The sequence below is a fragment of the Leuresthes tenuis genome, unplaced genomic scaffold (assembly GCF_036924035.1).
Source record: "Leuresthes tenuis unplaced genomic scaffold, fLeuTen1.0.hap1 SCAF_9, whole genome shotgun sequence".
In the NCBI taxonomy this organism is placed as follows: domain Eukaryota; kingdom Metazoa; phylum Chordata; class Actinopteri; order Atheriniformes; family Atherinopsidae; genus Leuresthes; species Leuresthes tenuis.
The window spans coordinates 35,693,371-35,706,584 of NW_027325363.1; the positions used below are offsets into that span (position 1 = coordinate 35,693,371).

Here is a 13,214-nt window from a genome sequence, read left to right on the forward strand (position 1 = left end):
GAAGGAAATCCCTTCTTTGATTCATACTAAAATAACAGCTTTATGTCAGAAAATCAAATCTGTCCTGATCTCCATCCTTCCTTAGGGTTGTCATTTCTTAACTGCATTACAAACTGGGGAAACGGTTTGTGGAAAACAAGTTTCAAGAGTCCATGTGTATCAAACTGCATGTAACTGAAGGTCGGTAAGTGTGAGCATCTCAGATTTTTTTAAGTGAATTAAATATTCAGTGCAACAACTGTAAGAAAGGACTCGTTTCTGTCGCTCTGATTTGATTTAAATCCTGGGTGAATGGGTTATAAAGACATAATGTATGACTTATATTCTGTTTTTTACAAACATTTAGTTTTTAAAAAGCTACCTTTCTTTCCCAAAACAGCCAAATACTCATTTTCAGCCATTACTGAGACAGGAAAAAATATTTCCCTGTGAGTAAGCAAGGATTTATAGCAGCAGGAGTTCAGCTACAGTGTGTGTGCATTTATGGTAATAAAGGAAACTTTTTGGTGGAGAAGCATCGCTTTTTTAATGTTTTTTTTTAACAAAAAAGAAGCCATGTAACTCAGATGATGTCAGGCTTTAAATAAAAGCAGCACCATTCACTCAACCACACAATCAATTCTTCTGTGATTTTGGTCTTTTAATAGTGACAGATGCAGTCAGAAAAACAAAGAATAATCCCTAACATCTTAAAAACACATTTCTAAGATATTTTACAACTCTCGTGCACACCAAATTAGTCACAGTGATGCAATTTGCCACGTACCTTCAAAATAATTTGATTCGAAATTTATTAAAACATCGTGAAAAGTCGGGTTTTAGGTTCTAGGCTTAAACTATCCGCTGAGCAAAGCAAAGCCTTCAGGGATGGTTATTTTTGCAATTTTCGCTGTGAGCATTATAAGTGAATCACTTGTGTAATTAATTACCAGTAGATTAACTTTAGTGGCCCGCAACAAAAGAAACAGCTCATTGGTGGGGTGGTTGAAGGAGCTAAGAAACAGTTGACTCAGTCACCTTTGAACATGTGCTTTTAAGGTCTAAAAAAACAGGAGCCGTCCGAAAATCCCTGGCTCAGCCAAACAGCAATAACCCTGAAGTTTCCACTGTTAAAACTCAAATAAAACATTAGCTCAGCTCTAACAATCGGCAGTGATATGCTACACTAGGCAAACTGACCCATGAATCTAATATGCTCCCAGACAGAGAGAATCAACCTCTCTTTGAGACAACAGCATCGGTGGAGCTGTGTGATTGGTGCGTTAGATACCCCTGAGCTGTTGACGACAGTGCATGCTGGCGAGTGTTCACCCTGCATTCCAGTTTGACTTTGATTTGACACAAGCTCAGCAGAGCCCAGGCGCCAGTGCTGGTGCATCTTCACACAGACAGTGAGGCGACATCACCTAATGGCCCTTATCTCAATCTTCCTTAAAAGCATCTTGTATTCCCAGTCATCTTTTCACCTCTGCAGAACCCTGCTTTTTTTTAATAAACCATCAGACTCCCTTAGCTGTGGGAGCATTGGTCCTTCCCTTTGGCGGCTGAGACCAGACATCATAGCCTGCTGTGGTTTTAATGGGCATTAACTGGGGTTCTGTTGAGACTGAAGTGCAACAAAAACACAGGTTGTACAGCCTCTTTGGAAAACTGTGCGTGACCACATTTAAGGGAGTACTTTGTGCTTGTGTAATGCCCAAGAGTTTTCTTTAATTGGTCATCTGTGCACCAGTGCCATTGCTGGCAAATATCAATGACAGTCAAACAAATATCAATACAAAATTAGAAGATTAAGTAATTTAACTAAAGCTGCATTCTTTGTTCTCATGATTTCGAATTCATGTGTGTGAGCCCTAGGTGCTCTGACCCTGCAGGCCCACACATCTTACTGCCCTTTCTGTCTTTCACAGAACCGACTGTGCATAAGGCGCCGATAGCCATCACCTCAGTGCGCTGAATGAAGATGTCTTGAGATGTCCTATCCTCTCTAAGCACACACACAAATGCACACATCAGAGGGCAGACGGGACTCAGTGGCACCAATGAAGCCTCCATGGGCTCCAATTAATACCCAGCCCTTCATATCCCCTCATCTCCTTATCTTTAAGAGCTGACTGCAGATTAAATATTTATGCATCAGCATTGAGAGAGCAAAGACTCCTACATGGCTATCAATAATAAAAATTCATCTCACGGCTCCTAGTTGCTGCTTGGCTTGCAACATGGTCTCACAAAAGGGAAGGTAAAACGAGAAAACAGCAAGGTCCAGAGTCTTAGCTTTCCCTCGGTTTACATGGGGGTATCATCAGCTGAGAATGCAACTGGATAGTACGCAAACAAGAAGTGCACAGGAATCATACCAATGATGACTGGATGAGACATGCTGAAATTCCAGTTTAACATGAAATATTAAAATAAGCCCTGGGCAAGAACCAAAACTGCCAAGGGCAAGCTGGAAAAGTCTGTCATCATCGCTGAGGAGGCGTTGATTCAATTTTACAATAAGAGCTTATCTGCCTTTATTATTTAAGGCATGTCTGTTGCCTTAAGGAGGGATTGTGAGATGATTTTAAGTAAAACAATGTACACTATACAAGGAAGCTGTTCTGTGGGAAGGCTAAACTGGTTTTCATCTTTGTCCTCTGCAACATTAGTGAGTGTTTTCATTTCAGGGGTTTTAAGCAAAAAAGACAGAATCATGTTATAGGGAATTAAAACAAATAAATCACTTTACATTTCTATCTATTGAGCACCTTACATGAAGTATGTTAACTAACCACATACAACATGTGCACTGTGGACAAACAAACACAATATGAGATGAAATCCACTTAGTCCTCAGTAAGCTAATGTGACAACTGAGCTACAGTGGATATTTATTATTCATGAGCAAAAATGCATAACAAACAAAAGGGGACAAAGTGTCTATGAGTGTGCTTTCAGAAGTGCCCTCATTAACTGAAAGAGGATACAGTTCTGTGAGGATGACGCCATTTAACAAGTTCCTGACAAGTGCCTTTATTGATTAGAGAGGATCTATTGTTACATGCATTACTGCAGCATCTTAGCGGCAGGAAATAATGCAACGAAGTACATGCTTTAAGATCTGTTACTTATTTTGCATTGAACAGCTTTTATACTGTATAAATGCCTTCAAATGACAAAACCATTTGAAATTACACTCATTTGTGGTGTCTAGCTCCCCCAAGTGGTAAAATATGTACATCATGTTGAGGCCAAAAGTGTACTGCTAATTCAAGAAAATCTCCGATATTTGGAGTGTAAATCTAGAAAGTACTGGGTAAGAAATATGAATCACATTCATGATGAAGTTATCAACATTCTGCAGATGAAAAAGAAAGAAAAAAATTAAATATCGGCACTGTTATATTACAGTAGCAGAATGGAGTTTGTTCACTTAGAATGATCAAATGCAGGCTTTTTACATAGATTCTATATTGAATTAGTTTTTCAGTTAGAAACTCAAAAATCACAGAAAAGTTTAATCTATAAAATCAAAGACAAAAACAATTACATATTATAAAATATGGTAGTTTTGGATGTCAATTCAATTCATTACATCCTGATTTACAGTGTTTTTTACTAATTCATTTATTTCGGCCTGTCTGTATTGGTAACCGTTTTCTTTAGGATTGGTAGCATATGTTTAATCTTTTCTTTTTTTGTGGTGGTGATGGTGGTATCACTTACCTTGTAGGATGACAAAAAGCAGAGCACACCCTTGGCCATCACCTGGCAGACGTGAAGCAGCAAGGCACCCACCTCATCCTGAAAAGCAAATGTTTCAGCGTGCTGAAAGGTGGCACAGAGTCTTCTGCCTTGGGGTCCTGCACCAACAGTGCCCACCCAAACCTGAAGAGAAAAAAAAAAATGACATGAAGCTTAACTACATATATTCAATTAATTCCACTTGATTCAAATCAGTTCAACTTTGATCTCAATGTGTGCCAAATCACAGAGTTCTGTTCAAGCCACAAGTTAAACATTCTCACATCTACCCTGTTATATTTGATGATAAATCTGCATTTTTTTAAAAATACATCCAACAATTTTTTTGTAATAATTACAAGTGTTAGGTGTATAAATATTTTATAGTATCAATCCCGTAAATCTTTTGATTATTCAGTCCCTGTTCTGGTCTCAAGGTTTTGAAAATCACATGGTAAAACAATTAAATCTGCTGAACAAATGTGGCTCTATGAAAAATGCAGATGTTGATTTGCCGTTATCATGGCCTATTTGCAGTTGTGTTTTCAGATTTGGAGTTGTGTTTTCAGATCTGGAGTTGTGTTTTCAGATTTGGAGTTGTGTTTTCAGATTTGGAGTTGTGTTTTCTGTTTTGGAGTTGTGTTTTCAGATCTGGAGTTGTGTTTTCAGATCTGGAGTTGTGTTTTCAGATTTGGAGTTGTGTTTTCTGTTTTGGAGTTGTGTTTTCAGATCTGGAGTTGTGTTTTCAGATCTGGAGTTGTGTTTTCAGATCTGGAGTTGTGTTTTCAGATCTGGAGTTGTGTTTTCAGATCTGGAGTTGTGTTTTCAGATCTGGAGTTGTGTTTTCAGATCTGGAGTTGTGTTTTCAGATCTGGAGTTGCGTTTTCAGATCTGGAGTTGCGTTTTCAGATCTGGAGTTGCGTTTTCTGTTTTGGAGTTGCGTTTTCTGTTTTGGAGTTGTGTTTTCTGATTTGCCGTTGTGTTTTCTGATTTGCAGTTGTGTTTTCTGATTTGGAATTGTGTTTTCTGATTTTGAGTTGTGTTTTCAGATTTGGAGTTGTGTTTTCAGATTTGGAGTTGTGTTTTCAGATTTTGAGTTGTGTTTTCAGATTTGGAGTTGTGTTTTCAGATTTGGAGTTGTGTTTTCAGATTTGGAGTTGTGTTTTCAGATTTTGAGTTGTGTTTTCAGATTTGGAGTTGTGTTTTCAGATCTGGAGTTGCGTTTTCAGATCTGGAGTTGCGTTTTCTGTTTTGGAGTTGCGTTTTCTGTTTTGGAGTTGTGTTTTCTGATTTGCCGTTGTGTTTTCTGATTTGCAGTTGTGTTTTCTGATTTGGAATTGTGTTTTCTGATTTTGAGTTGTGTTTTCAGATTTGGAGTTGTGTTTTCAGATTTGGAGTTGTGTTTTCAGATTTGGAGTTGTGTTTTCAGATTTGGAGTTGTGTTTTCAGATTTGGAGTTGTGTTTTCAGATTTGGAGTTGTGTTTTCAGATTTGGAGTTGTGTTTTCAGATTTGGAGTTGTGTTTTCAGATTTTGAGTTGTGTTTTCTGATTTTGAGTTGTGTTTTCTGATTTTGAGTTGTGTTTTCTGATTTTGAGTTGTGTTTTCAGATTTTGAGTTGTGTTTTCAGATTTTGAGTTGTGTTTTCAGATTTTGAGTTGTGTTTTCAGATTTTGAGTTGTGTTTTCAGATTTTGAGTTGTGTTTTCAGATTTTGAGTTGTGTTTTCAGATTTTGAGTTGTGTTTTCAGATTTTGAGTTGTGTTTTCTGTTTTGCCGTTGTGTTTTCTGTTTTGCCGTTGTGTTTTCTGTTTTGCCGTTGTGTTTTCTGTTTTGCAGTTGTGTTTTCTGATTTGGAATTGTGTTTTGCCGTTGTGTTTTCTGTTTTGCCGTTGTTTTCTGTTTTGCCGTTGTTTTCTGTTTTGCCGTTGTTTTCAGATCTGGAGTTGTGTATTCTGATTTGCCGTTTTGTTTTCTGATTTGCCGTTTTGTTTTCTGATTTGCCGTTTTGTTTTCTGATTTGCCGTTTTGTTTTCTGATTTGCCGTTTTGTTTTCTGATTTGCCGTTTTGTTTTCTGATTTGCCGTTGTGTTTTCTGTTTTGCCGTTGTGTTTTCTGTTTTGCCGTTGTGTTTTCTGTTTTGCCGTTGTGTTTTCTGATTTGCCGTTGTGTTTTCTGATTTGCCGTTGTGTTTTCTGATTTGCCGTTGTGTTTTCTGATTTGCCGTTGTGTTTTCTGATTTGCCGTTGTGTTTTCTGATTTGCCGTTGTGTTTTCTGTTTTTCCGTTGTGTTTTCTGTTTTTCCGTTGTGTTTTCTGATTTGGAATTGTGTTTTGCCGTTGTGTTTTCTGTTTTGCCGTTGTGTTTTCTGTTTTGCCGTTGTGTTTTCTGTTTTGCCGTTGTTTTCTGTTTTGCCGTTGCGTTTTCTGTTTTGCCGTTGCGTTTTCTGATTTGCCGTTGCGTTTTCTGATTTGCCGTTGCGTTTTCTGATTTGCCGTTGCGTTTTCTGATTTGCCGTTGTGTTTTCTACTTCAGAGCCACCGTTCATTTGTTATCAAAACATCAACAAAATTTTTATTTACCTGAGATTTGTTTATCACATGGTTGGCCTCCAGCTGGATGGTGAATTTCACCCCAAGTTCAGAGGAGAATGAGCCCATGGGTGACAGGGTTCCGGATGTCAGCACAATGCTGTGCACAGACCCACTCAAGTCAGAGAAAGCCTGGGAAGTACAAACACAGACTGAAGTAAACCGTCCCAGAATCAAACCTGAATAGGTCATCCTAATTTCGCCAGTTTAACCAACATATCTCGTTTTTTTATGTTATTGTGGACTACATATCTGGGTTTGCCATAACAAGCCTCTCACCACAGCAGGGTTGAGGCACCAGAAGCTCAGAGTAAGGACCTCTGTCTTGATACGCATGTTATGGCGGAGTCTGGGGCGTGGGCGAACCAAAAAACCTTGGGCATCAGGGACATCAGGTGGAACCTGATTGGTCCACGCGTAGTTCCTTTGCAGAGCTACCCGGTAGTCTTCAGCAAACCTTAAGACAAACAGAGCACACCTGAGTGATTGTTAATCTGAGGAACTTGCATAACTTAGAAAACTTTAGTTTTTCTCTGACCGACAGTTGTCTCTGTAGAGAAAGTCGAGCACCATGAAAAGGTTTTTGAGGACAGTTGAGGTCGGTGAACTGATGGTTGGGACCTGCACCATGTCCTCTTTCCCATTAACCATACCAACACGCTCTTCCTTCTCCAACACTGCAGCCAAGCTTTGCTGTCAAACATAAAATTGAGCAAGACAGTTGTTTTGTCGATTAATTGTTGTCGATAAATACAAAATGTCTTATTCAAAATATGAACATATATTTGAAAATAATAAATCACATTTACCTAAAAAATATAATAGTCAAAAATCTTTAAATAGGATCAAAACACTGTATTTCACCTATAAATATATAGGGGGGGGAGGGGGGGGGGGGGGGGCTGTAAGAATTCTTCAACAAGTATAGGGAAGGTATGTAAAGTACCTTCAGGATGCTAAATGTGTCAGCTGTGATGCCCAAACTATGGAAAATGCTCAGGATATCCTTTCCATTCCAGACTTTACTGGCACTCTCAAATCCACGCTCAGACAACAAGATTTGGCTCTCCTGGATCCAGCTACATTAAGCACACAGAAACAGAAAAGAGTAAAAGTCAGGTTCCTCACAGTGAGATGCTGAAGAGTGCATAAAGTCACTAACTGACTGACTTGATCAGAGTGTAGCAGAAGTCCCTCAGAGGCTCGTGTTTGGAGCGTCTGATGTTGTTGTTCACCATGCTGTCCAGCTCATCTCTGGACATCTGCAGACTGCTGTGGTTTAACGTAAAGCTTGCGCTTTCCCGTGCACAGTCCTCAATGTTGTGGGCTTCATCCAGGACCAAGATCTGGCCTGCCAGGTCAATCTCCATCTAGTGGAAATTAAGATTGGAAGAACGAGATGGAAAAGACTTGATTAGTCTTTAAAATCTACAAAGGTGCTCTATGACCAACATCTGAAAAGGTTTCCATCCCATGCAATTTTTTTTCTTCAAATGGCTCTACAGGTCCTTCACATTCATTTTGAAAACTCTACTCACGCTCTCTCTGATCATAGGGTCCAGCAGATAGTTATATGGGCAAAAGATGATAGAGGCTCCCTGCATAAGTTCACGAGCAGCGTAGTAAGAGCATGAGCGAAGCCGCTTGCCCAGTGTGACCAGGTCCTCGATGTCCCAGGCGTCGTACAGTCCATGGACCCGTTGTAGTGTGTGCTGGTCCCTCATCCTCTGGACACCGTGGTAATACCGACATGATCTTCCCTATAACATACATGTTTTTAAAAGGAACAGAGAAAATTGGTGGTTCATGTTTATGCATTTGGCAGATGCTTTTATCCAAAGCGACTTACAGGTAGTGAAAGGGGATCTTGCCTAAGGACCCCTACTGGAGGTACAACCTTTTATGCAAGGGATCTGAACCAAGGTCCCCTACATGAAAGATGGCAATCATACCATTATACTATCCCAAGTTTAACTGAATTTGTGTTCTACCCAACAGTGATACAAACACAGCAGTAACTGTTTTATTTTATTGCTCCCTCTCGATTATCTGTGGTCTTAAAATAGGGATTATGAAAACTGGTTGGACTAACGAACATAACCAGGCCCTTAAAACAGCTAGTCATAAAAGGTGGCGTTAGTTGTGAACCAAAAGAGGACCAGGATATTTCCAAGTGTTTAGTATACCAAGTAATGGAGCACACTGAAAAACAACAACAAAAGAAAAACCTTTGAATTTACATTACTTGACTATAGCTTCTGAGAAGAATTTTACATATAGAAGGTGTCTATCAGAGAATACTGTAACCAGATTTAAAGAGTTGATTTCATCATCCTTTTCTTCACTGCCATGTGCAGATATGACAGAGGACGGCTGCCTAAACTTTACTCCAGTAGAACTTGACTCTCTTGTTGACAGCACTATAGCTTCAATGCGTACAACACTGGACAATGTTGCCCCTCTGAAAAGGAAGGTAATCAGTCAGAAGAGGTTGGCTCCTTGGTATAATTCACAGCTGCTTTAAAGCAGACTGCAAGAAAGCTGGAGAGACAGTGGCGTTCCTCTAATTTAGAAGAGTCTCAATTAGTCTGGGAAGATAGAAACAGCACTGGTGAAAGTTACCAATGATCTCCTCTTAGCCTCTGATAGCGGACTTGTTTCTGTGCTTGTCCTGTTGGATCTCAGTGCTGCATTTGATACGATCGATCACAGCATTCTGTTACAGAGACTTGAACATGTTATTGGGATTAAAGGAACTGCATTAGGCTGGTTTAAGTCATATTTATCTGATAGATTCCAGTTTGTTCTTGTAAATGAAGAATCTTCCTCACACACCAGAGTAAGTCATGGACTTCCTCAGGGTTCTGTGCTTGGACCAATTCTTTTTACTTTATACATGCTTCCATTAGGTAACATTATTAGACAGCGTGGCATAAATTTCCATTGTTATGCTGATGATACTCAGCTGTACTTATCTATGAAACCAGATGAAACCAATAGGTTGGTCAGACTACATACATGTTGTGGAGGGGGTGTGGTGCATCAGCTGCAGGAGAGAGCTGTGGAGAGAGCTCTGGGGAGCAGGACTAGGTGAGTGATTAGTAGACCGGCAGTCACTTGTCTAATCACTCTCCTCTTTTAAAAACTCGTGCTGGAGCTGGAAGAAGATTGAAGTGGAGTCGGCAGCACGAACCGGGAGGGAAGGCCTGCGAACGACTCCACATTCGTGAAAAGGGTTAAATAAACTATACGTTGAACCGTCCGCTGTCTCTGAGTCTCTCTGAGAGAACCCGCAGTGGCAACAGGCACGCCACACATATCTTAAAGACATAAAGACCTGGATGACTCAGAACTTTCTGCTTCTAAATTCAGACAAAAAAGTTGTTCTCTTTGGACCTGAGCGCTTCAGGGAGAAATTGTCTAGTTATATAGTTACTCTAGATGGTATTTCCTTGGCTTCTAGTTCTACAGTGAGGAACCTTGGAGTTATTTTTGACCAGAATTTATCATTTGACGCACATATAAAACAGGTTTCTAGGACTGCCTTCTTTCACCTTCGTAATATTGCTAAAATCAGGAACATCCTGTCTCAGGGTGATGCAGAGAAACTAGTTCATGCATTTGTTACTTCAAGACTGAACTACTGTAATTCTTTATTATTGGGCTGTCCCACAGATCCTCTGAAAAGCCTCCAGCTGATCCAAAATGCTGCAGCCAGAGTTCTGATGAGAACTAACAGGAGAGATCATGTTTCTCCAGTTTTAGCTTCTCTTCATTGGCTCCCTGTTAAATTCAGAATAGAATTTAAGATTCTTCTCCTTACGTATAAAGCTCTTAATGACCGAGCTCCATCATATCTTAAAGATCTCATTGTAAGATATTTTCTTAACAGAGCACTTCGCTCTCAAACTGCAGGTTTACTTGTTGTTCCCAGAGTTTCTAAAAGTAGAATGGGAGGTAGAGCCTTCAGTTATCAGGCCCCTCTCTTGTGGAATAAGCTGCCAGTAAATGTCTGGGAAGCAGACACCCTTTCCACTTTTAAGATTAGGCTTAAAACTTTCCTTTTTGATAAAGCTTATAGTTAGGGATGGCTCAGGTAATCCTGAAACATCCCATAGTTAAGCTGCTATAGGCTTAGACTGCTGGGGGACCTCATCTGTCACACCTTTCCTCACTTTGCTCTCTTTTTCCCCCTGTTTAATTTCTCAAATGATATCATGTCCATGTGACATTATTGTGGTCATTAACTTGTGTTTCCCTGTTCCAACAGGTATCCTTTGAATGGTGTTATGGATATTATTTTTTTTAATTGACTCTATATGAATTAATTGGATTATTTTTAAATTAATTAATTGGATTTCATTGGATTATGATTATAATGAATTGAACTCCAATTGGCTTTAATTAGACTATATTATTTAAGTGCCTTGAGATGACATTTGTTGTAATTTGGCGCTATATAATAAAAACTGAACTGAATTTAACTGAATGATGCTTAATAAAAAAAATGTGTAGTATAGTATTTGTATAAATTAAGTTCCCATCATGTCTTACAAAATCCTAAGGTAACATCTTACAATGTTTTGTTGTCTCAGGACTGGAAGAGCTAAATTGTGCCATTTTCTCCCAATAAAAATAAGTCAAATTCACTGTGCATCTGATTCATTTTCTGATAACTGAAGAATTGACTAAATGGATAGAAATATTAATCTGCCTTTCTATTCTTCATTGATGTAAAATTTGTTTTCTTTATTTTCAGCTTTGACCACAGGTGACACGGTGTTTCAGAAGCTGTCTGTGATCTGGTGTTTAAGCTTTTGTCGTAGCTTTCATGTACAAACACTCATACAGTGAAAACAGGTGATGTGTCAAGAAGGAGCGTCTCATGTACCAAACCCCCAATTACTGTCAGCAGTGCCCCTTTAGACGTCCCTCCCTGTTCTTTATGACTTTAACAGCTTATGGTGACATTGTCACACAAATACTGTATATGGGTGGACTAGGTTACAAAGACAATAACAGTGCCTGGATGAAACTGTCCCTCTATAAACGGTGTGCTAAGATTGGGCACTTGGCTGACACTGAACCCTGTGTGCTGAATAAAAGAGGAGTTTGGGGATTAACAGTCTTTTGCCACCATCAGAACAGCTTTTAGCAAAGTGAAATCTGAGGGAGGGTGTTACAACTGAAGACAACGTTAGATGAACAATGTTTCTGTGTGAATCTCTGTCTGTCTGAACAGCAAGGTAACCTGACACTGACTGCCCGAGACCCTGAGGTTATAAACGCACAGAATGTCAGCGACACCATCTCTAGTAAGGGGTTATTTCTGGGTCAGCCATTTCATGACAAAGTGAGACAATTGTCATGGGAGTCAAACACTTCCAATGACAGCATAATTGTCGTCATTACAGTAGGCGCCGCAACTGTGGGACAGTATAGGGGGTTACAAGTGTCTCAAGTCTCATAAAAAGCTTGCTCAATGGTTCTTGACATTCTAGTGTGTCAAAGAGTCCTGTGAACCAATTGTGCATAATTGCTTCTCTGAGGCTATGATGTTGGCTGCTTAGTCTATTCTGGTTTACAAGAGCACTGGAAAAACTCCTGAGCAAGCTTCAGATTTGGAATAAAACTGAAGAAAGTTTGAGCCTATTCCATGTTGTAATTTTCCAGCAAGTGTGCTGTAACAATTGTGTTTCATGGATGACCACGTTGCGTCCTTCAAGATTATCTCGGAGAGGGTGTGACTTACAAGGCTATGTGAAACTGTGAAAGTGTGTGTTCCTCACATCTTTGGCCTCCAGCAGATCCTTGCATCGTTCATTGCGGTTGGAGTGAGGCGCCACTTCTGGGTTGACACAGGTGTGGTCTCTGCTGGACAAGATGGTCATGTGCACATTGGAGTAAACAGTGCGCTTCAGCTCATGCGCAATCTGGGTTATCTGTTTATGCGTGCGTGTGCCAAAGAAAATCTTGGGAATCTTCTTTCTGCCATCTTTGTCCTTTGGACCGTTTTTGGCCGAAGCACATGGGCAGCAGGAACAGGGCTCAAGGGCCTGGATGGAGAAAAAGACGCAATTGCTCAAAGATTAACAGCTTGATTTCAACATCCTTCTGCATGCTATAGTTTACTTTCAGATCTTCAGCTGCATCAGCAAAGCTGGCATTGTTTTTACCTTGCGAGGAGGCTTTCTGTCTGTATGTGTGTCAACAGCACAAATCAAGTACAGGTGTTAAACAGTATCACAAACTGTAAGATGGAGTCAAAAATGCACAAAATAACCAGATAATTTAAGTCATTTTAGAACTCCCCCTTAAAACACTGTGAAAGCTTTTTTTTTGGTTTTAAATAAAGAAAATGCACTCATTTCAGATTTGTAGAGCCGCTGCTCAGTAACACATAGTGTTACTCTGCATTATCAAGTATCAAGCTTGGTATTGTAGTGGCCGAGGCTCAAAATTCAGATTACGCCAACATACTACCAGACTACTGCTTTAAGGTCAGTGGGCCTTAGGCTGTGAGCCAAAAGATCAAACATATTTTGAGATGACACAATTAACCCTATATACCATTTCCAAGCAGCATGCATAAAAAACTAACCACACAACAGAAATACAGGTTATCTGTTCATTTCTGAAGTTTGGCCTGATATAAGCATTTATAAAACACTTTTAAATTACCAACTAAAGTCTCTGCTTCATGATGGATTCCTGCTTGTAGGGTATCCACTCTATTGCTACTTACAGTCATGACAGTCTGAATGTTGGGCTTTTTAATGCATTATAACAAATAAATACTGTAAGTACTGTTGTCTGGATGGGCCTTCTGACACATTGTCCTGTATACTCTTTTGAAAACACATTGAGAAGAATAAAGAATGTGTATCCGTACATAA

General features: G+C 39.6%; 1 protein-coding gene across 1 annotated transcript in view; it reads right to left on the reverse strand.

Moving 5' to 3' along the window:
• The window catches only part of brip1 (BRCA1 interacting helicase 1), a 50,556-nt gene that overhangs the window by 21,370 nt on the left and 15,972 nt on the right, over window positions 1-13,214 (reverse strand). The window contains exons 7-14 of the mRNA XM_072393162.1: window positions 12,108-12,374; window positions 7,857-8,078; window positions 7,489-7,688; window positions 7,265-7,397; window positions 6,857-7,011; window positions 6,598-6,775; window positions 6,310-6,450; window positions 3,712-3,873 (exon numbers count right to left, since the gene is read on the reverse strand). Of these exons, the coding sequence (XP_072249263.1) occupies window positions 3,712-3,873; window positions 6,310-6,450; window positions 6,598-6,775; window positions 6,857-7,011; window positions 7,265-7,397; window positions 7,489-7,688; window positions 7,857-8,078; window positions 12,108-12,374 (1,458 nt within the window). The remainder of the gene's footprint in view (window positions 1-3,711; window positions 3,874-6,309; window positions 6,451-6,597; window positions 6,776-6,856; window positions 7,012-7,264; window positions 7,398-7,488; window positions 7,689-7,856; window positions 8,079-12,107; window positions 12,375-13,214) is intronic.